Genomic DNA, 22,944 nt, shown 5'->3' on the forward strand with positions numbered 1-22,944 from the left:
TCAGACAGGCCCGACGGCTGTGTTCAGCAGTGTCGGCTGGCATAAAGTCACACTAACTCCCTACATGCTGAGGTTCGAAACTTACATTGTTTAGACCAGAATTCTTGATGTAGTAAATTTTAACTCAAATATCACTTTCTGCAAGCTTATGATCACTGTTTTAATTGCGTCTGATTTTGTCGGCATCAGCCAATCGCAACGGGCTGCAAGTTCAACCGCCTGCGGATGCCCGACTGAAAATGGCCGCCTGCGGATGCCCGAGGGCTTGGAGAGTGCCCTCACTTATGGGTGGCCGTCCGGTGGGGCAGCGGGTGATCTTCTGGCGGCATGAGCAGCATATGAAGGGGCCGTTGTGGCACTGCAGGATCGTGGGCCGCACGTAGTCCCGGCACACGGGGCACAGAAACAGGCTGGCCGGGGCCGAAGCCGACACCAAGCCGCCGGCCTCCGACTTGCCCCCAACGCCGCCGGCCGCCTGGCGACTCATCTCCCCCAGGGGACCAGCCACCACAGGAACTCCACCATTACTACTGCCGCTGCACAGAGGAGGAGGGAGCAGTCAGTACCAACGTTACTAGAATGGTCAGCGCGCCATAGCGAGGAGCAAAGGGGCCAGTCGCCAAGGAACTGCCCATGCACGCGGCAAGGAACACACAAAACACAAGTTAGCCTGAATGGGAGTTTCTTGGCTGGAATACGTCTTTTAAACTCCTCACGGCAGGCGGCCTGCTCCCACGTGTGGTAGTATGATGGTGGAAAAACTGCCACTTTACACCGGGGGCCACAAGCCGTAGTAAATAAGCGCATTTACCACGATTGTACCTCTTCACAAAACGCAGTATCTAGCAGTGATTACTGCGTTTATCCTAATGGGAGTATTAAAAACTCCCACGCCCCCTACATTTTCTTCTCCTCCTCCTTCACCCCTTCATCCTCTACGCCTCCTTACAAAATGGCTGCCAGTTGGTGTCGTGTGTCGTGTGAGCTCCAGCGTCCCCTAAAATTTATTGCCGGTGTGAACTTGCGGCCGCACGAACGGATGTGAAGTGCTTCCCAACAACCGAAGCTCGTTGCGAACATTGTGGAACCAGCCTGGACTGACGTGCGACGGACTGCAACGTCGCCTCCGTGTCACCGAACTTCGAGCCGATGGAATGCGCCAGCGAGCCGACGCGAGGCCTAAATGCAGTGATCGCTGAGAGTGGCTCGTTAAAAACAACGCGGTTGTGCCTCTGCGAAGTGGTTGAAGGTAAGATTTTCACGTTTTTCATTGTACGCAACATTTTTGGAGACTTGTGCCCCTTCTAGCGTCAAATAAACGCAACATGTTTCCCGCGCCACTGCGCGGGCGATTCTCCGCCACTGGAGGTGAGCGTTGTGCGTGAAAGACGGCGCCATGCCCGAAACGTCATTGGGGAGGCCGAACGGTGTGAAATCAATGCGTATTTGCGCGGGTCTCGAGCAGAACACTCACTCATTCACACTCGCGAGCAGAATGAAAACTGTCCGAACTCTGAACGGCTGTTAGGTGTTTTCGTTAGGCTGTGTCTGTGGCTTACTGGCAGGCGAGGGTGAAGTTGGCCGGTCAAATGTCGCAGGGTGGCCGCTTTTCTTGAGAAGTAGGTGTGGTGCCAGCCGCGCCTGCTACGAGGAGGGTGACTGCCGCGTGCCGCGGGCGATTAATTGCTTTCACTGGAAAGGGAGAAGGTCGGGGCCCCGTGGGAGCTCTCCGTACGCTAGGCGCGTGTAACTATAACCAGCAAACGCCATTCGAGGGAGCATTGTGTAGAGTCGACAGACGACTGCTTATTTTGTTTTTTTTTTTTGAAGGGGGGCAGGCGCAGGCGTCCCACCGACCGAAATTTTTCCTTAACTTTCGGTGAGGGGAGAGAGGTGCAATGCGGGTGGTAAAACCTGAAGCTCGTTCCCAGAACACTACACGCAAGGAAAAGAGGGAAAGGAAGCATTTTGAAAAGCTGGTCGTCACAAGGGTCGCGCACCCTTTTGAACAGCAGAGCACTTCGTTTTGACGAACTGGTGAGCGCAGGTGTCTCGGACAGAAGTGCAATTTTGCGTAGCTTTAAATAAACATTCAGACATTACGGAAAGTTGGACACAAGAGTGACAAGTTCAGCGTCTTTACATTGCCGTTTCTTTTTTTTTTTTCAGGTCAGATGCCCAATATGCTCTGTATTTGTTACCGCAGATTTAAAGCGTTTTGCTATCCCTCTAATGAATGTGCTGCTTTGGCTTCCAGGGGAACGTGCCAGGGGGTGCGGCAACGTCAGCGTTTGGGAGGCAGGTGCAAGCAAACAGCGCACCGACGACATGCTGACCTCATTGTTTGCAAATGGCTTAAATTTTTTTTGTTGAGGAGTGTTGTAGTAGATAAAGTTCTTACCAAGATACCTTGTGTTCTCGATGTAGGTGTTTTGTTGATTCAGTGTTTTTATTGTCTTATTAACGTGTTCACACGTATATCGCATTCATGTAATTTTTATGAAATAAATTGACTGTGCAGAAAACAAACTTTTCACGTTTCGCCATTCAACGTTTGAAGCGGAAAAAGACTAGAAATAATGTGATCCCCAACGAAAAATAAAAATGCGGCCTGTGCCCTTATTAAGAACTCCCAAATACAGTAATAAATTCCACTGCAGCGCATATATATGAAGCGCATAAAAACACACACACAAAAAAAAACCTCGAATGCAGGTCTACACTGCTCCCAACGCGCCCCCTGAAAACTCCCAGTTGGAGGAAACAATACACTCCCAATGGTACCCCTGGAAACTCCCATTGCAGTGGCAGTAAAATGAAACTCCCATATGCTACTGAAAAAACTGCCGAAATAATGGGAGTAAGGCGAAACTCCCATTGGAAGGAGTTTTGAAAACTCCGAATTGGTACTGAGTTATGACACAAGCCATTTACTCCCATTCCGGCTTATTTGTGTTCTGTGTGAAGGGCCGTGCACGTTTCTCGCCGTGACCCCTTCTCAGGAACCCCCTTCATCGCACACTCCACCACGGAAGAATGCCAAAAACTACGGTTCCTTTGCTCATTACGCGTACAGCGCTTTGGGTGCACCTTTTCCGTACAGCGCGCAATCAAATCATCCTTCCAAAGTACTAAAAATACTGTCTGGAACACACATACATTAGGTGGCATCGTCACAGCAACCATCTAAAAGCCGGGAAGGAGTTCGAAACCATCCAGTAGATTGTTCCACCCGCTCGCGCGCACACAGCGGGGTAGCACTACGGTATTATGAGGCAATGAAAGACGCATACCCTGCCTTCCTGCCTTAATGTTCCACATATTACAGGGAGCAAAGACAAAAATCAAGGGCTTTCAAGGATTCTAAAAGGACCGGAAAATACATTGCCTAGGACCCCATAGAATGTTTTAGCTGTAAATATGTCTAATAGAAAAATGTTTCAACACACTGTAACACTTGTTTGTTACGCAACACCTGGTTCTAAAGAGCTCTATCAGCTTGTCCCCTATTCGCTGGTGTTTAGTTCTTCCTTCGTCGTTTTTGCTGTTCTTCTGAGGCTGTTTGACTTGGCAATGTAGGCCATATCACCTATCTTTCCCGCTTTGTCAGCAAGTGTATTAGCTGAAGACAAGACCACCTACCGTCGATTCAAACTTTGCCTTCTTTTTGTCTCGTGTTCTCAACCTCCTCCTCGACAGTGCGCTTTTTCAACTGCCTTGCTCCTTCAAGCTGCTGCTCTTTCTGAGATTCAAAATATGATTGATTGATTGTAGGGTTTAACGCGCCAACACAACGCAGGTGATGAGGCGCGCAGTAATGGAGGGCTCCGGATTAATTTCGACCACCTGGGGATGTTTAACTTGCGCCGAAATCTCGTACACACGGGCGTTTTTGCTTTTCGCCTCCATTAGAAAAGCGGCCGCCACGGCCGGTAATCGAACCCGCGTCCCCGTGCTCTGAGCCGCTGAGCCACCGCGGCGGGTTTCAAAATATGATTAACAGCCGTGCCTTTTTGCTGACACTGAGGTTTCCCATTGCGCTTACTTTTTTGCGAGTTTAAAGTGCTCGTCACTGATTGCCCAGAGCAAGCCGGGGTCCTATTTTAAATTTTAGTCGAGCGTCTCCATCTTCCATAGTGCCTGTTTTCATTGGCTTTTTTTTTTTTTTTTTGCAAACTCAGAGTGGTCGCTTCTTTGCACATGGGTGTGTTGTGTTGTGTTTTATGGCGCATAAGCAACTAAGGCTATCATGCGCCAAACAAAAGGTTTTGTGTTTTTTGTGGATGATAACCGATTGCTTTATCTTGTTATAGCTTGTTTAGAAGTGTAGCTTCTTTTAAAAAACTAAAGACAGAGGGAAGTTTGACAACAGCATTCTCTCCTAGAAGTAGGCTGGGGTGAAATGGAATTTGCTCGCTGTAGAACAGCCTAAAATGTTTTTTCCTCAAGGCCTCGAATTTCGTACATGAGAATAAGATGTGATTTCCTGTAAGTTCCTGGTCACAATCTTCACATCTCGGTTTGTCTTGTTTCATAAGAAGAAAGTTATGTGTAAGATGTGTGTGTCCAATGCGGAGACGGCATAAAATCACTTCTTTGAGGCGTTCTTCATGTCTGCTTGATTCCCACTCTTCTATCGTGGGTTTAACCAGGTGGAGTTTGTTGTCGATTTCCTTATCCCATGAGGACTGCCAAGTTTCCCTCAGTTTGCTCTGTATAAATTTCATGCAGTCGCTGTGAGGAATCTGTACTGTCTCTATTGTTCCGTTACCCGCCTGTGCGGCACATACGTCGGCTCTCTCATTTCCTTTGATTCCCACATGGCTAGGGACCCAGCACAACTTAATTTCCTGTCCTTGTGTTGTGATTGTTACCAAATTGTGTATTATTTCTCCTACTAGAGGTTGAGCTGCATTTTTGTATTGCACTGCTGTGACTGCGCTGAGAGAGTCTGTATATATAATACTGCGTTTAATTTTATTCCTCATTATCCTTTCTACCGCCACAGCAATGGCATAACATTCAGCTGTGTAAACCGAAGCGCACTGGGGTAGCCTGATCACCTTTTCCCATTTCCCTTGCACTACTGCACTCCCAACATAGCATGATGTTTTGGAACCGTCTGTGTAAAATGAGGTGTAGTCTTTGTATTTTTCGTTTAGTGCCAAAAATTCCTGCAAAATATGTTCTTGCGGTGTCTGCTTTTTTTGAAGGCGTGTTAGTGTGAAGTCACATGTTGTAGGAAAACTATACCAAGGGGGTAGTTGGTTCTGTCTATGGGAAATTTGAGGTAATGTGTGCAGCGTAGTGAATTCTTGGCATCTCTCTTCAAACCGAAGAAGCAATGGTCTGATAGCTTGGGGTTTATTATTGAACAGTGTTCTAGATGGGCATTTTGTAACTATGGGGTAACACAGATGTTTCGGCAGTGAACGGATCTTTAGTACGTATGAGCATGTGAGCATTGTTCTTCTATATGTGAGTGGTGGTTCATTTGTTTCTACGTAGAGGCTGTTTATTGGGGATGTCCTATACGCCCCAGACGAGAGACGTAAACCTAAATTGTGAACGGGATCCAATCGTTTCAAGTAGGACTGTCTCGCGGAGCCATAAACAATGCTACCATAGTCTAGGCAGGAGCGAACAACGGAGCGATAAACTTGTAGAAGGCATGATCTGTCGGAACCCCAGTGTTTCCGTGACAGAACCTTAAGTATATTTAGAGCTCGCGAAGCTTTCTTTTTAAGCATATTGATGTGGGGCAGGAAAGTGAGTTTTTTGTCGAACATTATGCCTAGAAATTTGTGTTCGTTTTGTATGGGTAAGTCGGTTTCCTTGAGGTGTAGGGTCGGATTGGTCTGTAAGCCTCTTTTGAGAGAGAAGAGAATAGCCACTGTTTTGCGTGCTGAAAACTGGAAACCATTTCTGTCTGCCCATGTTGTCAGTTTGTTTATAGTCAACTGTACTTGTCTCTCGCATGTTGCTACATTGGAAGATGTACAAGCAATTTGAAGATCATCAACATAGACAGAGTACATAATCGACTTTGGAATTATTTTGCATATGGAGTTCATTTTTACAACGAACAGTGTTGTGCTTAGAATACACCCTTGAGGGACCCCGTTCTCCTGTACAAATGTTCTCGAAAGGGTTGAGCCCAGGCGTACTTGAAATGAACGGTTTGCCATGAAGTCATTCAGGCAATTCAACATTCTTCCACGGATGCCTAACTCTACTAAATCCCGCATTATTCCAAACCTCCACGTAGTGTCATAAGCCTTCTCCAGATCAAAAAAGACAGCAAGACAGTGTTGTTTGTGTATGAATGCTTCTCGTACGGTATTTTCGAGGCGGACAAGATGATCAGTTGTTGAGCACGCCTTTTTAAACCCGCACTGGTGAATGTCAAGAAGTTCGTTTGATTGTAGTACAAAACTTAGCCTGGTATTCACGACAAGTTCAAAAGTTTTGGCTAGACAGCTCGTGAGGGCTATTGGTCTATAACTACTTGGGGAGGTTGGCGGCTTTCCGGGTTTGAGTAAAGCTACAATGAATGCTTTTTTCCAGGCTACCGGCATCCTTCCCGATACCCAAACTTTATTAAAAAACTTCAGAAGTACTTCTACAGAAGGACCCGAAAGATGTGCGAGCATTTCATAATGTATATCATCTGGGCCGGGTGCAGTCTGCTTACCGGCCGATAGAGCTCTCTTCAATTCTTGGAGCGTTATTAAACTATTATAAGGTTCGTTTATACCACCGTGTGTTGGAAGTTTTTGTTTCTCTACAGTGTGTTTGTATTTTAAAAATGCTTCTGCATAATGCACAGAACTGGAGACGCTGGAGAAATGTTCTCCCAGTATATCCGCCTGCTCTTCTAGGCTACTTTGTACACCAGGTGCTGTTAGAAGAGGAACTGTAAAAGGGGAGTACGTGCCATTGAGTTTCCGAACTTGCTCCCACATTTTTTTTGATGTGACTGAGCTGTTTATAGACGAGACGTAATTTTTCCATGAATCTTTCTCGGCATTCCGCCGAATGTATCGGGCTTTAGCTCGTTTCGTTTTAAACTCTAATAAATTTTCTTGCGTTGGATATCTTCGAAAGACTCCCCATGCTTTGTTTTGCTGCTTTTTGGCTTCCTTACACTCTTGTGTCCACCATACTTTGTTGTTTTGTCTCACCATTCCCGAGGACTGTGGAATAGCTAAGCGTGCAGCCTTAAGAATGCAAGATGTAAACCTTTCATTCAATTCGTCGATGCTCAGTGTGTCCGAAAAAACTTGGTCTAAAGTAGCTTCGGAAGTAAAAAGACCCCAGTCGGCAAACTGAAGTTTCCACCTGCGTGGTTTTGTCGGGATAATGGTTGGTGATGATGATGTTACGCTAATGATTACAGGTAGATGATCGCTCCCGTATGGGTTATCAATGACATCCCACTTAATATCGCTAAAAACACTCGGTGAACTAAAGGATAAATCTATGCAGCTCATTTTCCCTGAGCTTGGAGAGCAGTATGTAGGTTTGCCGGTGTTTAAAAGACAAACATTATTGGATAAAATAAAATCCTCTAAAATCTGCCCCCTTGCGTCAGTTTTTTCGCTCCCCCAAAAAGAAGAGTGGGCATTAAAATCGCCAACTATTAAAAAAGGCTCCGGTAGTTGGTTTACCAAGTCTTCAAAATCTTGCAGTGTTACTGTGAGGTGTGGTTCAATGTACACGCAGCACACTGTAATTGTTTTAAATGCAAGCAGGGTGACCGCCACTGCTTCTAGCCTAGTTTTAAGTTTGTCTTCTCGAGTTGCTATGCCATTTTGGACAATTATTGCCACTCCGCCCGAGAGCCTACTCGCCTGCTCTCGGTCGCAGCGAAAGACCTGGTAACCTTTGAGTATATTATGGTGTTTAGGACCTAAGTTTGTTTCCTGAACACAAACGGCTACAGGAGAGTGTGTGGCGAAAATGTCTTTGATGTCATTTAAATTATTTAAAAGTCCTCTGCAATTCCAGTGGACAATGAATGCCATGCTGCTTTTTTTGGTGGGGTGAAAACTAGGTTTTCGGTCCTGTGATTCGGGGCTTGTTTCTCTTTATGTTGTCTAGGGAGTTCCGCCGCCCATCCGACGTAGAGGGCGCAGAACCTCCTTCAGATGTGTCCATCGTCTCTTCGGAGACGCTGGAGGTTCGTGCAGAACGCACGTGTGTCGAACTGTTTGACCTCACCGTGTGGGGTGAGGCCTTGGAGACTGCCGAACCAGAGGTCCGTGCAGCCCGCTTTGGAGGTGGTGGCGCAGCGCTAGCTGCTTCCACCGGGGGCGCGGGGTGCCTTGCTGGAACCTCACTCTGTGTGGCTTCAGCAAGCGCCGAAGACCGCTGTGATGCTGCGCCCTGTTGCACCACAACGGAGTAGGGTCGCGTATGCGCCGAGGAGAGTCGCCTCCGTGCTTCGCGAAATGTCAGGTTCTCTGTTACTTTGAGTGTTATTATCTCTTTTTCTTTTTTCCATGCAGGGCAAACACGTGAGTACGCTGCGTGGTTGCCCTCACAGTTTACACAAAGATATGTTTGGGCTTGACAGTTTTCAGGAGGGTGTTCATGAGAGGCACATTTCGCACATGTCTGTTGGCCCCGGCAGTTCAATGAGCCGTGGCCATAGCGTTGGCATTTGTAGCATCGCCGTGGGTTGGGGATGTAGGGTCGAAGTTTCATTTTGGTATAGCCCACCTCCACAGATTCTGGGAGGATGCTTGATGCAAAGGTGAGGACGATATGCCTTGTCTGAATTTCTTTGTTTTCTCTTCTGATTTTGATACGGTAGACATTTGTCACATTTTGTTCCTTCAGACCTTCTAGAAGCTCTTCCTCGGACACATACTTTAGGTCGTCATCTGAGATGACTCCGCGGACTGTATTTAGTGATCGGTGCTCACTGACAGTTACAGGAATTTCTCCGAAAGAAGTTAACGCTGAGAGCTTGTCGAGCTGATGTTTGTAAAGTACTTCGAGTAGAAGGTCTCCATTTGCAAGCTTCTTGATCTTATAGCCTTCCCCAATGGTGGCAGTTAGGGTCTTTGCGACTAGAAATGGCGACACAAGTCGGGCAGTCTTCTCTTCGTCACTGCTGTGTATTACGTGGAAGCGTGGAAAGTTGGCAACGTTCTTCGTGAAAAACTGGGCGGTTGCATCGGTGCCTCCTCTTTTACGAGAGGGATCAGATGGGCGAAAAAAGGAAGCCATAAATTGAAAAAACTGTTCGGCCATGGTGCCAGCCACCCACCATGGAGCCCAACAAGGGGACGGGACATGAACTCGTGACCAAGTCATGCCTACGCCAGCTGTACACCGCGACTATAACCAAATATGGCTGAACACAGGGTTGTCCGCCACACAAGGTTAACCCTAGCCGCCAGGAAAAAAGGAAACTGAGAAAGAACGAGACGACAGGAAAGTTGTTAGAGAGAAGATAGGAAAGTGAAAGGTTGAAGGGGAGGACAGGAAAAGGCGACTGCCGATTCCCCCCGGGCGGGTCAGACCGGAGGTGCCGTCTACGAGAAGCGGAGGCCAAAGTGGTGTGTTGCCTTCGCCAAGGGGCCTTAAAGGTCCAAGCACTCGGCGTCGGCTCAACCACCAGGACCCTCTTTTCCCCGGTCACGGCGCTGCCACGTACGGCTAGACGTGGGTGCTCGGGGTCCGTGGTGTCGCACAGTACACGCAAACATCTGCTTTAGCAGATGCCCCCTGCGGGGTCTTTGCACATGGATAACGCTGGTTGTATTGCTCAATTCACCCGTACCATAGTAATCTGGGTTCATGCAGGAATTTTATTGTATTTTTTGCTTACGTTTTCAATTGCTCACTCAGACAAACTTAAACTTAACTTTTACTTAAACCTGTACTATTCGAAATCTGCGTGAGAAGCTAGAATGTCCCGTAATTTTCCCCTCCATAACTACAACCACAGACAGTTGTATTTCCTATCTCCGTTTTTAAAGGCCAACTGCAGAAAAATTTCACATTGGCCGATTTATGCTGAACCTACCCCTACATAACACTAAGGCAGCAGGGCCACGATTAGCACAGCTAATCGTGAAATGCCCATTGATCAAACATGCGCGTTTAAAACAGCTCCACCAGCAGACTAAACAGCTGGTCTACTCTGCTGCTTAGTCCGGTATCCCCTCCTGAGCTGGGCTTGCTCGTACTCAGAAGGCTGGGGATCCCGTCCCTCATTCCTCACCATGGCCGCTCATTTCTGAACTTGAGCTTCGAAATTGGCCGTACTTTTCAATGGGAACTTCCAACCTTTCGGAGCAGTGATTCCAGCCCTCCCTTAGGAAAAGCGGCTTGGTCCTGCAACTTCACCTAAGGGTCTATTGAAGAACCTTCTGAAGGTCATATTATATAGAACAACATTAAACAAAGCTGTCGGGCAAGTTGGTGCATTATGATTTAAAAATAGAACGCGACTTGGACAGCGAAAGTAAATAAGGACGACGGGACAAGCGCTCACTTGCAACTAACATTTTTTGAAGCATCGTCTCATATTTATGCATGTATCATTATGAGCATTCACACTATGGTACACTAAATGGAAAGCATCAAACAGATGGACACGATCAAATTGACGTTTTCAAAAACTCAGACTCGCTTGCCGCAAAAGCACAGATGTATCACTGATGCACTTGCCCCCTTTCTGCTTATATAAAACGCTTCCAAGAGGCCCCTCGCCACTGTATTATCACTCTTGACGAGAATACTAATCTGCTCAATAAATGTTTCAAAATGTTTCAATAAATGTTTCAATAATCCTTCAATAAATGTTAGTTGCAAGTTAGAGCTTGTCCCGTCGCCCTTCTTTACTGTCATTGTCCAAATCGCGCTCTATTTATAAATCATACATAGAACAAGTTGATCACCAATGAATTTCGAGCATAATTTGCTTGCCCTTTTAACAGCAATTTCGTGCACAATTGTATCCCGACACAGTCACGAACAGGTGGATTCCGACGCCTGGAGCTAGAGCAGTAATGCAAGAAGCCATACAAAATCGTACTTACGGTTCCTCATGCAGTCCAAGAACCAGTCGAAGAAGGGCTCCTCCTCCTCCTCCTCTTCCTTCGGACTGTTATACGCATAGAGAGAAGGGAAAGAAATTCACCGACAATTTCGGTACTGTGATTTTGTTAAAGCGTTTTGATTTGGCGATATACTGAGGAAAGGCGTTTGAGATATACACGCTCGCGTGTGCAGTTATGGACCGTTCCTTGTAATATGACTGCCCAAGCCAGTGTGGGTACGAGGCCGCAACTTCCTGTGCGCAGCCAGCGCTATCTAATGGTTTCCTTCGAACACTCCTCTTGCTTTCAGCAACTGAAACCTCTGTAGCTTAGGGGTACAATCACCGGTTGTGGAGCCCCAGCAGTGCAAAACTTTTTGCAAGGCCCGTGATTTTTAACAGTGAAGCCGTGTATCAAATTGTAATTTTGTCGCGTCCGCAGTTAAAGATACCAAGAAATTGCGAGTGCTCGTGTGTGCATGCCTCGCAACGGTGATCTAGCGTCCCCTGCGCACGTTCGGCAAGCCAAGCACACCAACTTAGGAGATGGGCCAAGATTGTGGCGACCGCCCGGCAATTAAAAAAAACAAGAAAATGCTCAGCACTAGTGTGTGCGTGCCGCTCGGTGACCGCCCAGCATCGCAGGCACACGTTTGTCAAGCCAAGGATACCCACTTAGAGAAATTGGCCAAGACTGGCAAAAAAAGAAAAAAAAAAACACTCCAGCGTTCGCCGCAATCGTGGGAACACTTGCTCGGAACGAGAAAGACACGTCATAGCGTACGCCACTCCGAGATGATGTCCACTGGTTATCACTTCCGAAAAAATGAAAGAAGCTCACTCTTATGGTAACAATGATGCAGTAAAGGTTGTTGCGGCAGCGAAGAAGCAAATCGGCTGCAATCGTGGACTTAAACCTTCTTGATGGTTGTGAAGGTTGTGTACAGCTTCGCTACCTGCAAGTTTTACGAGTTAGTGTGAGCTTCCTTCCTTTTTTTTGTAATTTTGTTGTCGAGGGCTTTCGAATAGAGAAAAAAATGACGCTTGTACAAAAACATCTCAAGTAACAGGGCCAGCCGCCATATTGAAATTATCCCAACTAGGTACATAGTCGGCACGCTTCATTCCAGCGTCTGATCGGGACCGCTATCTGACAGGATGCCAAACAAGGAGTCACCGTCTCTTCAAACTGTTTACTGCCTACCCAGAGGGGTGCTTAGGAAGCCTGACTAAGAGAAGTCAGGGGTACGACAGTAGAGAAACCGCAGGGCGGGTTTGGGTACTCGAGTGGCGAGACTGCGGCGAGCTTCATGATGCAATAATCTGCTGGGCTGCTTCCACGCGACCAGCTGAAGAGCTACTGTGCCGCCACACAAATGGTAAACGCTGCTCGACCAGGAGCTGCGCAGCCCGCATTTGCCCCAAAGGAAGGAGGGCTGACCTGAACTCGCAGGTCTTCTCGAGCTCGGACTTGCCCGAATGGGGGAGCTGCGCAGTGCCGCCCTTGCACGGGAAGAAGACCATGCTGGCCACGTTTTCCATGGCCAAGTTGCGAATGGTGCCGTCTGCAGGCAAGGAGGGGGAACCACAGTCTCCCCTATGCCGGCACAGTGCAGTATAATTGAGGTCATTGTTGCCTCTCTGCCGTGATATACTAACGCAATGTACTGCCCACCTTCCCTATTACAAGACGAGGCTTCCTCAAGCACAACACCTTCCTGCCTGTGCTGAAACTGGGCTGCCAAGCACTGCAGCACCAGCAAAGATGGGCGGTGACCCCTGCAACCAACGGTCAGGCATGCCATGCATCAAATTCCCCTCAAAAATGCACTCCCATAGCAGGGAGAGTTACACCTAAATACAGCCATCTTCAATGCCGCAGAATCCTGAATGCACTAACAAAGTACCACAATTACCAGGCTCATTCAAACCGATGCACTGGTTTGGTACTTTCAATGTCAAATTCTATTGAAAGGAAGGACAGCAGATCGGCAGTCCCAGTGCAGTGTTGGAGGTGCAACTGCTGCTGGCGACTTGAGCCTCCCGTAGCAGCGCTGCCAGTCTTGCCGCAATGCACGGAGGTGTCGCTGGCGACTCGCTCTACTCACTGCTTTCCTACGTGTTTCTTCCCGTCTGTAGGGCCGCGTTCAGGCTGCATTCGCATTCACCGTAAGTGGTTTATTTATTGCAATCTGCGCAACTGCTGGAACTTCCGTATACGCAGATAACTGACTTTGTTCACATTGAGCACTTCGGTAAGATACGTATTTTACGACCAGCCAATCACTGCTCTGGGGCAACTGCGTTTCGCATTTTCCATCATGGAGCCGATCAGCAAACAGCTGTTAGCGGGGGTCGAGGATCTTGAAGCCCAAAATGAGCTTATCGCCTACGCGCTAACCGATCCAGACGCAGGCGTCGTAGAACAATGTGGGTTTGTCAAACCTTCCTCTATAGAGCCGTTGAAGGAGATTTGCACAATCTTTTTGCGAAGCTGAGGACTGGCGATACTGCGTTGTTCTAGAACTTGCATCGGCGGATGCCTGCGATGGCGGTCACCGGATGAAAAATCCTCTGGGGAGACCGGAAGGCCCGGGACGTGAAAGTGAAAACCGAAACTACTCTGCCCATCGGCCCCGCCGTGACAGTCGCATCTCTGCTTGTGATAGTTTTGGACCCTCCAACATTTAGCCCCCTGCTGGAAGCAAACATTGCGTACTTAACGCTCAATGTAGCGATAGTCTGAACAAACTCATCGCGTTTTTTGCGTTTACGCTTACGATCCGTACGAACGATGCGTACGTAGCGTATGGAGTCTGAACGCGGCCTAAACCGTCACTTTTCAATGTCCCCACAATGTTATAGCTGCCTTTGATAAGAAATCTTGGTTTTCCACATCAGCCTATCGTCTGCCTTATACGGTCTTCCCTGTCTTCAAGTTAGGTGCTTGGCCAATCTTGGAAAAATGGGAACGCAATAGGCGGGAGTGACAGCGTATGCGCCAGTTTATAGCCGGCCCATGCGTGCATTCATGGGTAGCACATGGGTAGCATGCAAGTGCGACAAGCTACAAAACAAAATGCGAGCCCCATTCCTACAAACCTACGCTACAATGATTTCAAACACAGATCGAACGCAAAAACGTACAGAGGCTGGGTCAAAGCTACAGCTACTAAGTGCTTCCGAGTGGCTGCGAAGCCCGTAAGGTTTATGCACGCCACATTCACGTTTCCTTTCAACAAAATGGCAATGCAATAAGGCAAAGTGCCCATTTTAATGGGGCAATGAATAGAAAATACAATTCTGTGTCATTGAAAAAATTCCGCATTTTATAATACCATCAGCTCTTGTCCGGCAGCAAACAATGGTGTATTCCGAAAGAAAATAGCCAATTTAAGCCGATGTTTCAATTCTCCTGCTCAATTGTATGTTTCGTAACGTCATGTGGACAGGTACATAAAAGAAAATTGACTGTCTAGCGAGGCGGCTGCTGTCAGCAAACCGCCCCTTTGGTTACCACTGTTCGCACTCTTGCTTCTGACCGGACAAGGAAGCCTGCGGTATTTTTATTACGATAATTCATCAGTGAAACGTTGGGCATGAATCGACAAACAGGCTCACATAACTGGCAGTGTCGCTTATGTCAGTTGGCCAGAGTTATGTCAGACAGGCCCGAAGGCTGTGTTCAGCAGCGTCGGCGGGCTCAGAGTCATACTAACTTCCTCCATGTTGACGTGTGCGTACCTTACATTGTTAGCCCCCATTCTTACTGCAATAAAAAGAATATCCACTCAATGTCAGAGCAAATATGTTCTGAAAGTTTATATTCCGTGTTTAAATTGCATCGGATTTTGTCGGCATCAGCCAATCGCAACGGGCTCTCCATAATACATCATGTTTCGCGCGGGAAAGTAGATGGGGAGCCACATCGCTCTTCTTTATTTTCCTGCATCATTATTCAGCGTATTTGAGTAAAGTTCGCGTTAAAGGTGTGGTGAGGGTTTTTCTAATGAGGCAATCTTTAAAATGAACCAGACTTGTGTTTTCCCTTCATGGCCCGTTTAACTACTCGGTTGTTACAGGGCTTATCTGCAGCAAAGAGGGCCACAATGCTCTATCAACCAAATCACTACATAGCACGGTGCTTTTGACAGATTAGAAAAGAGGGCTTTAAAATGCCCATCTGGGGATGCCCGAGGGCGTTGAGAGAGCCCTCACTTAAGGTTCCCCAGCAGCTAGGGCATTGGAAGAGTTTCCGGCAGCATGCGGAGCACACGATGTGGCCCTTGAAGCACTGCACGATTGGGGGCTGCATGTAGTCCCGGCACACGGGGCACACAAACAGGCTGGCCAGGGCAGAGGCCGACACGAAGGCACGGGCCTCCGACTTGCCCCCGCTGCAACCTCCGGCCGCCTGGCGACTCATTTCCCACAGGGGATGAGACACCACAGGAACCGCAGCACTACTGCTGCCGCTGCACAGACGAGGTGGGAGCAGTCAGAACACCATAGCCAGGATCAAAGGGGCCAGTCACCGAGGGACTGCACATGCACGCCGCAAGGAAGCGCCCTGCACCTTTCTCGTCGTGACCCTTCTCGGGACCCCCGTAATCGCACACTCCACCGTGTAAGAATGACGAAAACCACGACACCTAAGGTTCCACATTTTCAAACTGCGCAGCAGTAATCTTAAGCGGTACACCTTTCCCACACCAGTGTGCAATAAAACAATCTCTATACACTCCCAAAAACAGTGGCTGGAACACGCATGCGTTATGTGGCATCTTCAAAGGAATCATTTAATGGTTTTAAACCATCCAGCAGATTTTTCGGCCCCCACGGACACACACAGTGGGGTAGCGCAACGGAATTGCTGAGGCAATAAAACAGGAGGGCCCCGCCTTAATTTTCCACACTTTACAGGGAGCAAAGACAAAAATCAAGGGCTTTAATTTCGAAGAACCGCAAAATACGTTGCCAAAAACCCAATATAATGTTTTAGCTGTAAATATGTCTAATGGAACAACGTTTCAACATACTGTAAATCTTGTTTGGTACCCAATACCTGGTTCTAGAGTGCTTTTCCCTATTTTTGGCCGGTGTTTAGGAGTTCTTACTTCATCGTTTTTGCTGTTCTTCTGAGGCGTTTGGCTTGGCAATGTAGGCCATATCACTTATATTATCCGCTTTGTCAGCAAATGTATAGCTGTAGACAAGGCAAGCAACCACCGATCCAAACTTTCCCTTCTTTTTCTCTCGTTTTCTTAACCTCCTCCTCGACAATGCACCTGTTCAACTGCCTTGCCCTTTCAAGCTGCTGCTCCTTTTGAGATTCAAGATATGCTTGATAGCGGTGCCTTGCAGCTGACACTGAGGTCCTCAACGCCTTTGTTAAGGGAGCATTCAGGATACCGCCCAACTTGTCAACGGCGTGGCATAGAATCCGCTGCGATATATAGGACGTGTTTTTCAAGTTATCCACAGAGACTTGACAGTTCACATTGAACTCTCTCTAGACGGTAGTCTGGCCATGGCTAAGGTAAGAAGGCGCAACACCTTTACGGCCGCAAAATCTGCACCCGTCACCAACTCGTCACAATTGCATTGCGGAGTTCAAGTCCAATGACTCGGCTGAGACCGAATGTACGGGCCGGGCAATTGCGCACGGCAGCACGTGTCTGTAAGGAGCTACAACCTGCTTTCTTCATGTAGCCATCGTGCTTCGCCCTCTGCTGATGACTTCTTAGCGCAGACTCTTCTATTGACAATATGTCAAACGTTTTTCTGCACGGTCGGCACTTCGCGCTTGCTGGGTCAGGCGAAACCCTGTCTTTGTACGGGGTCCTTGCCAAACCATGACTGCTGAAAGGCGCACTTCCTGGGCATGAGGAACTTCAAGCATTACCACATCCACCATTTGCCACCTAAAATCAAGCGCGGAAGGAGCAAATAAAGCGTAGTAAACAAGCAACGTGCGACATGGGATGGGCAATCCGCGTTAGAGCCTAGCCTCCGCATAAACCCGCCGCGGTGCCTTCACCTATACCCGGACTCCACTCAGGCAGTTGGGGAACTCCGACGCGTCGCCAAGTCTGTCTACCTGACCTGTGATGTGCATCGCATTCTGAACTCATATCCGTGCCCGTGCGAGTTCTGTGGGATCCAGTGGTGCGGATTGGCCACTCGATAACTGGAGTATCTCCGGATTCATTCCACCTTTCCGAGATCACGGAGTGGAAAGGGGGCTACACTCGGTGGAATGGAATGGCAATGGAATTATAGGGCATTTTTCCAGGAATGAAATAGGAATGGAATGGTATTGATTTTTAACGCGCTGTACGATCTTCCGCGGGGACCTCTACCCAAGCTGGCTCCTTAAAGGAGTACTGAGAAAATTTCAAAGGTGGAATAACTGCGTAAAAAGCTTTCTTTGTATATGGATATGATGTCACGAATGAACAGTAAAGAAAAAAGGGTGTTTACTGAACCAGGCGCGAGTTCAGATGACACCTGGACTGGCAGTGAGAGCCAAGCATAAAAAAAACCTGCCGAGCTAGCACTTCAGCGTCCTCGTCTTCTGTGCCCCAATTGTTCGGGGCGGGGCATACTCTGGCAGGGATAATTACTCTGCGAAAGAGTTCGTGCAGAACACTTGTGGCAATATCCCCCACAAAGTTTCGACAGTAACCGTTCAGAAAAAACAGTATAAATTAATTTTAATCACTGCGAGCAGGAAAAAGCTCAGAACGGATACCCTGTCGACATCGGCATCAGCATGACACGTTGAGTGCCTCGCCATGCTCCTCGCTTCAAACTGCAGACCTCAGGGCTCCCTTGACTCAGCCAAGGCGTTGGCTAATGTTGGCGCGTGCTGCTCCGCCTTATGTATCGCGTCACAGATTTGGGGCTGACTTCATGCTGTCTGGGCGCGTGCGACCACCGCCTGTCTGGACACGCTCGCTCGCTCTAGCGCGAGCGCGCGTCCAGACCGGCCATGGATGAACGAGAACAGTGATGTCAAGAGTGCCGTCCCGTCTTGCGGCCGCCTAGGTGTTCGTTTCGTCGAAACGGACACTGACACGACTAAATGAGGCGGTAATAATTATTTACGCTGTGGTCGACAATCTAATGTGCCATTCTGTGATTACTGGAATTGTAGGGACCCATAGCAGTGGATAAAACGCAACACGAAAATTTCGTGTCAGAGCTCCTTTCAAACAGCGTCAGTGCAAGGAAAGCAGCCCATCGCTTAATTAAGTTTCTTTCCGGCTAATGGGACCTTGGGGATGCAAATGGTGAGTGACTTCTTGCGAATCCGTCAAAAGAGAAGCTCTAGACGGGTAAGGTGCTCCTGGCACCTACGGCGCGCCAAAGCGGTGGTTGCACATGACTACTTCCGTATCCGCGGCCCCGCATTCGCCTGAGCCCACTGCAGCAAGCGCGTTCGCTCTTTCTCGCCGCGGTGATTCCCCCCTATGCTGCCGTGGATATCATTTGGTAAGGAGCCTAGATGAGTGTTTTCTAAAAGACCCGCTGTCAGCCTAAGGTAATGCACCGAAAGCAAAGAGAACATTTAAAATGGTTGGAGCGATTATATATCATCGTTACACCGTCGAATTGCAGCGCAGTCACGTTACTGCCCGGCGTTGACACCGCGTTTTTATTCCATTCGCTCAATCCCCGAATACCACCTATTTTATGTACTCGGTTTTAATTTACAGCATTTTCATTTAAGTAGGAGCACATATATAGACGCCCAGTAAGTCTTTATGCACAGTAAGACACATGCTCACATGGTGAACGGGTGGCCACGTGGAGAGCGGGAGGAGAGGGGTGAGGGGACGAGTATTTTTTTTTTATGTGTGTGTGTGTGCGTGGTCTCTTCTGCGCTGTTTGAACGGGGTTTTCTATTTGTTACTTTGATTAATTGTGCCCATGCTAGACGGCGAAAGCTGACAACATAGACATGTATATAGACCTGTATATATACTGTGTATAGACGCAAAGACTGAGGGCCGCGGCAGTGCCTGCAGGTGGACACCCTTTACTTAACAGACCTTGCAAGCAGCCCAGTAAACTGGCGCTTGCGGATGAAGAAAAAGAAGGTAGGAAAGGCTTGTACGGTTCCGACGTCCCCTCGCGGCCAGTGGTCCCGCTCTCGTCGGTATCTTAGCCGGCGTCGCCATCACTGGTCACTAAAGAATTCTTCGGAACCTTCCGGTTGCACCCTAGAAGCTATTTCATACTCTGACTGTTCAACGGTGTTTTCAAATGTTTTGCTTGAACCCCACTAGACCTTTTTCATCCCAGTTAAAAATTTCAACTGCAAAAAAAAAAAAAAAAACGTTCTATACCTCATAGTGCCTCCCGCGCACGCAGTAAAGTGGCCACGAAAAGGAGCAATGATTTTGGAAGACATTCGCCCAAGTTTGAACTGGTTAGTGGTTCCTGGTGCACGAGTTCTTTCTACATTTTCTACGTTCAGCAGTTTAGTGCAACGCTGCCAGAGCTGTGACACATCACCTAATCTACAGACTGCCCGAAGCTGATTAGTTACGTCATATTCATTGAATTATCAGTTTACGCTTATTTTCCCACTCTGTAGCGGCCAATTTTTATTATTCCGTTCGGTGGTTAAAAAAAGCCTGAAGTCACTGGACGTGCCGAAATTATTTGATAATGTACCTCCAGTTGGGGTTACAAAGCTATTTACTGTGGCGTTGCATGTTGCTGCAGTAGTGAGCGCTATTGCAACACAGCTTTTTAGTTCTCTGGGGTGTTTATACAGCGGACCGCTAGCTGGGCACCCCGAAATTGCTCGAACATTTAATGAACACGGGTTCTACAGCGAAGCCGTTAACCTTTTGTTGGTCGGAAAATTTTGCGTCGTTGTTGTAAGCGAAAAATCCAGGCTAACAACTGAACGCAAGCGGCAAATCTTTCTTTGCAATCAGGCATACAGCAAAGAGCTCAGTATTCGTTTTAAAAAACACACAAAACAAGCATCGCAGCCGCATCATGGATGATAAAGCGCCTGTGAACAAAGGGAACCTGAGCGCTCTTTCTGAGCGTGCGCTTATATATCATAACCTCAACCTGTTTGCAACTTATCTCCGTCATATGGGGCTAGCGCACAGAAAAGTGGCTGATCGCGCTCGCCAGCTAAATATTTGGGCTTTTTTTCGCAAACCCGGGAGTGCAGAACTTACGCAGCTTCTTATTCTCGCCCAGTCTTCCGTAATAAACTAATACCCTTCTGCTTCAACGACACTTTAAGCATGAGACCCTCCTACATTCGTGATGTCTTCCCTTTCGGATACAGCACAAGTCGTGGCCTACTGCTTATACGGAGCCCCAGCTGAACCATAGCGCGAAAAGAAAACGATGCATGGGGTAAAGTATGCGGTATGCAGTCACATGGCGAACGCGATTTGAGGTCAATGTAATTAGCTGATTACATGTAGATCGAGCATGTGAGTTGCACGACTTGCATAGCTGAGTCTCGCCAGAAGTAAAACAGCGGATGAAAAAAAAAAAAAACGACCTGCGCTCTAAGAGAAAGCGAAAGCGGCATCGAGAACACCCACTAAACACTAAAGCTATAAAGGAAGTAAGGCCCAGAGTCGGAGAGGGTGGACGGCAGGGATTCATCTGCGGTGTCGAGCGCGGGGTACCAGACAGTTTCCCATAAGCCGAGGCTCAAGCAGGACCACAGGAAAAAAAAAAAAAAAAAAAAGCCGTGTTCCTGGCCCTTTCATATACGTCCCTTTATCGAAGCACTGCAGCCGCAGGAAGCGAAGAACGCAAAAGGCATAATCTCCAGCACCCGCAATCGTCTGCCAAGTACCAATCTGCTGCCAATTGTTAACACGAATGCGTACAGGGGGGACTAGAAAAAAATGCGAACAACGCACTACACAGCCTCCGACGCATGCCGCACGGTTTGGCTGCACTGTCAGGAAACTGCGCGCATGCGTAGTTCTTTAGGAGGGTTTGAGAGTGTGACCTACTGTTAGGGGAATGGCTTGGTAAAGAAGCGGGGCGTTAATTTATATTGAGGCGTATCCTTATGCTCTGTCGCCACTGAGCGCCCTATTGTCTACTACTTTCGGGAGCCAAGCGCGCAGCAGGCTGATTCCAGCTAGCATGATGCCCTTCAACGATCAATCTGCTCAGTGGCGACGCAGCGTGAAAAGGCGCCTAAAAAACTACCGGCATCGCTTCTTGATCAAGCATTTTCCATAAATGAAGGCCACACTCTCAGGCACTCTCGAAGAACTGCGCATGCTCGCAGTTTACTGACTTTACAGCCGTATAGTGCAGCATGCGTCGGAGGCTGTGCACTCAGTTGTTGGTATTTCTTCTAATCCCCCCTGTACCCGCAGATGCATTTCACGCAGTTTATACGCCCTTGGATACGTGTATTCCTCTCAAAACGGAAGCAACCACGCGTCTCAAAGCTGAAAAAAGAAAATATTCCTAGTCTTTGTGCAACTTTCTTCGGGCCGTCGACGGGATGTGCAACACATCACGAGACCTCGCAATGGAGATGGGTGCCGCGGCACTCGCGCGGCTGGAAGTATTGTCTGCCCATCGTCTTCTCCAGTTTCACTCTTCAGACGTTGCCATATAAGATGGTTATAAAAAGACACAGCGACCGCCGTCTGGTACCAGACTGAACCCAGCCAAAACGATACCAGAACAAACACTACCGCAACAACGGCGATTGGCGCGAAGCGGGCTACGCTAGACGAAACATCAGCACAAAAAATGTCGAAACGGCCCGGAAACGTGTTTCGAAGCGAAACTGCTGGTGCATGGTTCGTATTGTTTACAGGTTGGCTTAGTAACACAACGACATATTTCGACACCAGAAAAAATGCGAGCATTACAAACAGCACCGCGAGTATTTACCAATTTCCGGGGTCGTGCGTTCTGCGAAGGGGCCTACCGCGTTGCACTTGGTCGTCAGTTGTTTCACGGTCACGCCCACGGGCTGCACAGGATGCGTCCGTCAATGGCACTGGCCACGCGATTATGGAAGCAACGCGCTAGGTGTTCCAATCGAAAAACAGCGCTGTCGGAGAAAACGAAAATCAAAGTTGGTGACTTTTTAGGCCATGACTGCCGCTGACGCTCCTGTCTAATACTGCTAATCGCGGGGCGCGCACGTGGTGATAGCTGAGAGGCTTGCTTTGCATTCACACCGCGGTCCTCTTTGTTAACTGCATGCGCAAAGTTCGCTGTTTGGGTGCGCTGCTGACAAAGTTTAGCACGTTTCTCATTGCCACTGATTGGTCGCCCAATGACTCAGCGCTTTGGCAGAAGCCACCGAATGCTAACCAGAATCTGTTCGAAGTTTATCCCAGCGTGCACACGGCATCCGTCAGAAGCGGCAATTGCGATAAGATCGAGCCACCAAAAGTAATGACGCCGACTGCCAACCCATGCGCGGATGAAGTTACGGGAAACGGTCAGGTATTTGTGACAGTGGTGGCTTCCATGTATCCTTGTACACGAGTGTGAAAGGGTTACAGTTTATCGTTGTCACCGCGCTGTAAATGGGATTATTTTGTTGTCTGCTGCTACGCGCTTGCTACGAGGCTTTTCGACGCAGTCTCGGACCGGAGGCGACGCTCGGACTCGCAGTCAGTAGGTGGTGGCGTATGTGCCGAAACGCCAAACGGCAAAGTCAACTTCATCCACGTGCTCTAATGACGACGATGAGGATCATGACGATGCCCTTGAAGTGCTTGACACGTGTCCACTGGGGCGGATTGGCCAGGGAAAAGGTGTCGACTGTGTCCCCGTTGGAGCTTGGGCACAGCTCGCGCTCGCCTATCGCATTCGGCCCGGGCGCGCGCACAAGTTTCGAGCTATATCACGCC

The 22,944-nt window shown here is 48.4% G+C and overlaps 2 protein-coding genes across 3 annotated transcripts; both read right to left on the reverse strand.

Annotated features, from left to right (window-relative positions):
* Window positions 1-345: 345 nt before the first annotated feature.
* On the reverse strand, window positions 346-22,597 carry LOC144139195 (E3 ubiquitin-protein ligase Siah1-like). Of its 2 annotated transcripts, XM_077671627.1 has the most exons (5): window positions 21,971-22,597; window positions 15,275-15,531; window positions 12,498-12,621; window positions 11,058-11,122; window positions 346-536 (listed from the first exon to the last, which is right to left on the reverse strand). In XM_077671627.1, exons 2-5 carry the CDS (start codon window positions 15,480-15,482, stop codon window positions 484-486), a joined length of 450 nt encoding a protein of 149 aa, XP_077527753.1. In that variant the 5' UTR covers window positions 15,483-15,531; window positions 21,971-22,597; the 3' UTR covers window positions 346-483. The 2 variants fall into 2 exon arrangements, with proteins under 2 accessions (XP_077527753.1, XP_077527755.1); XM_077671629.1 differs by lacking the exon at window positions 21,971-22,597 and having other exon boundaries at window positions 15,275-15,556.
* LOC144139166 (uncharacterized) lies at window positions 4,499-9,742 on the reverse strand. The gene has a single exon (XM_077671604.1). The coding sequence runs from the start codon at window positions 9,322-9,324 to the stop codon at window positions 8,053-8,055; it is 1,272 nt and encodes a 423-aa protein (XP_077527730.1). The 5' UTR covers window positions 9,325-9,742; the 3' UTR covers window positions 4,499-8,052.
* Window positions 22,598-22,944: the final 347 nt, after the last annotated feature.

Source organism: Haemaphysalis longicornis, unplaced genomic scaffold (genome assembly GCF_048455015.1).
Source record: "Haemaphysalis longicornis isolate Haplotype H1 unplaced genomic scaffold, Haemaphysalis longicornis Haplotype H1 scaffold_1, whole genome shotgun sequence".
NCBI lineage: Eukaryota > Metazoa > Arthropoda > Arachnida > Ixodida > Ixodidae > Haemaphysalis > Haemaphysalis longicornis.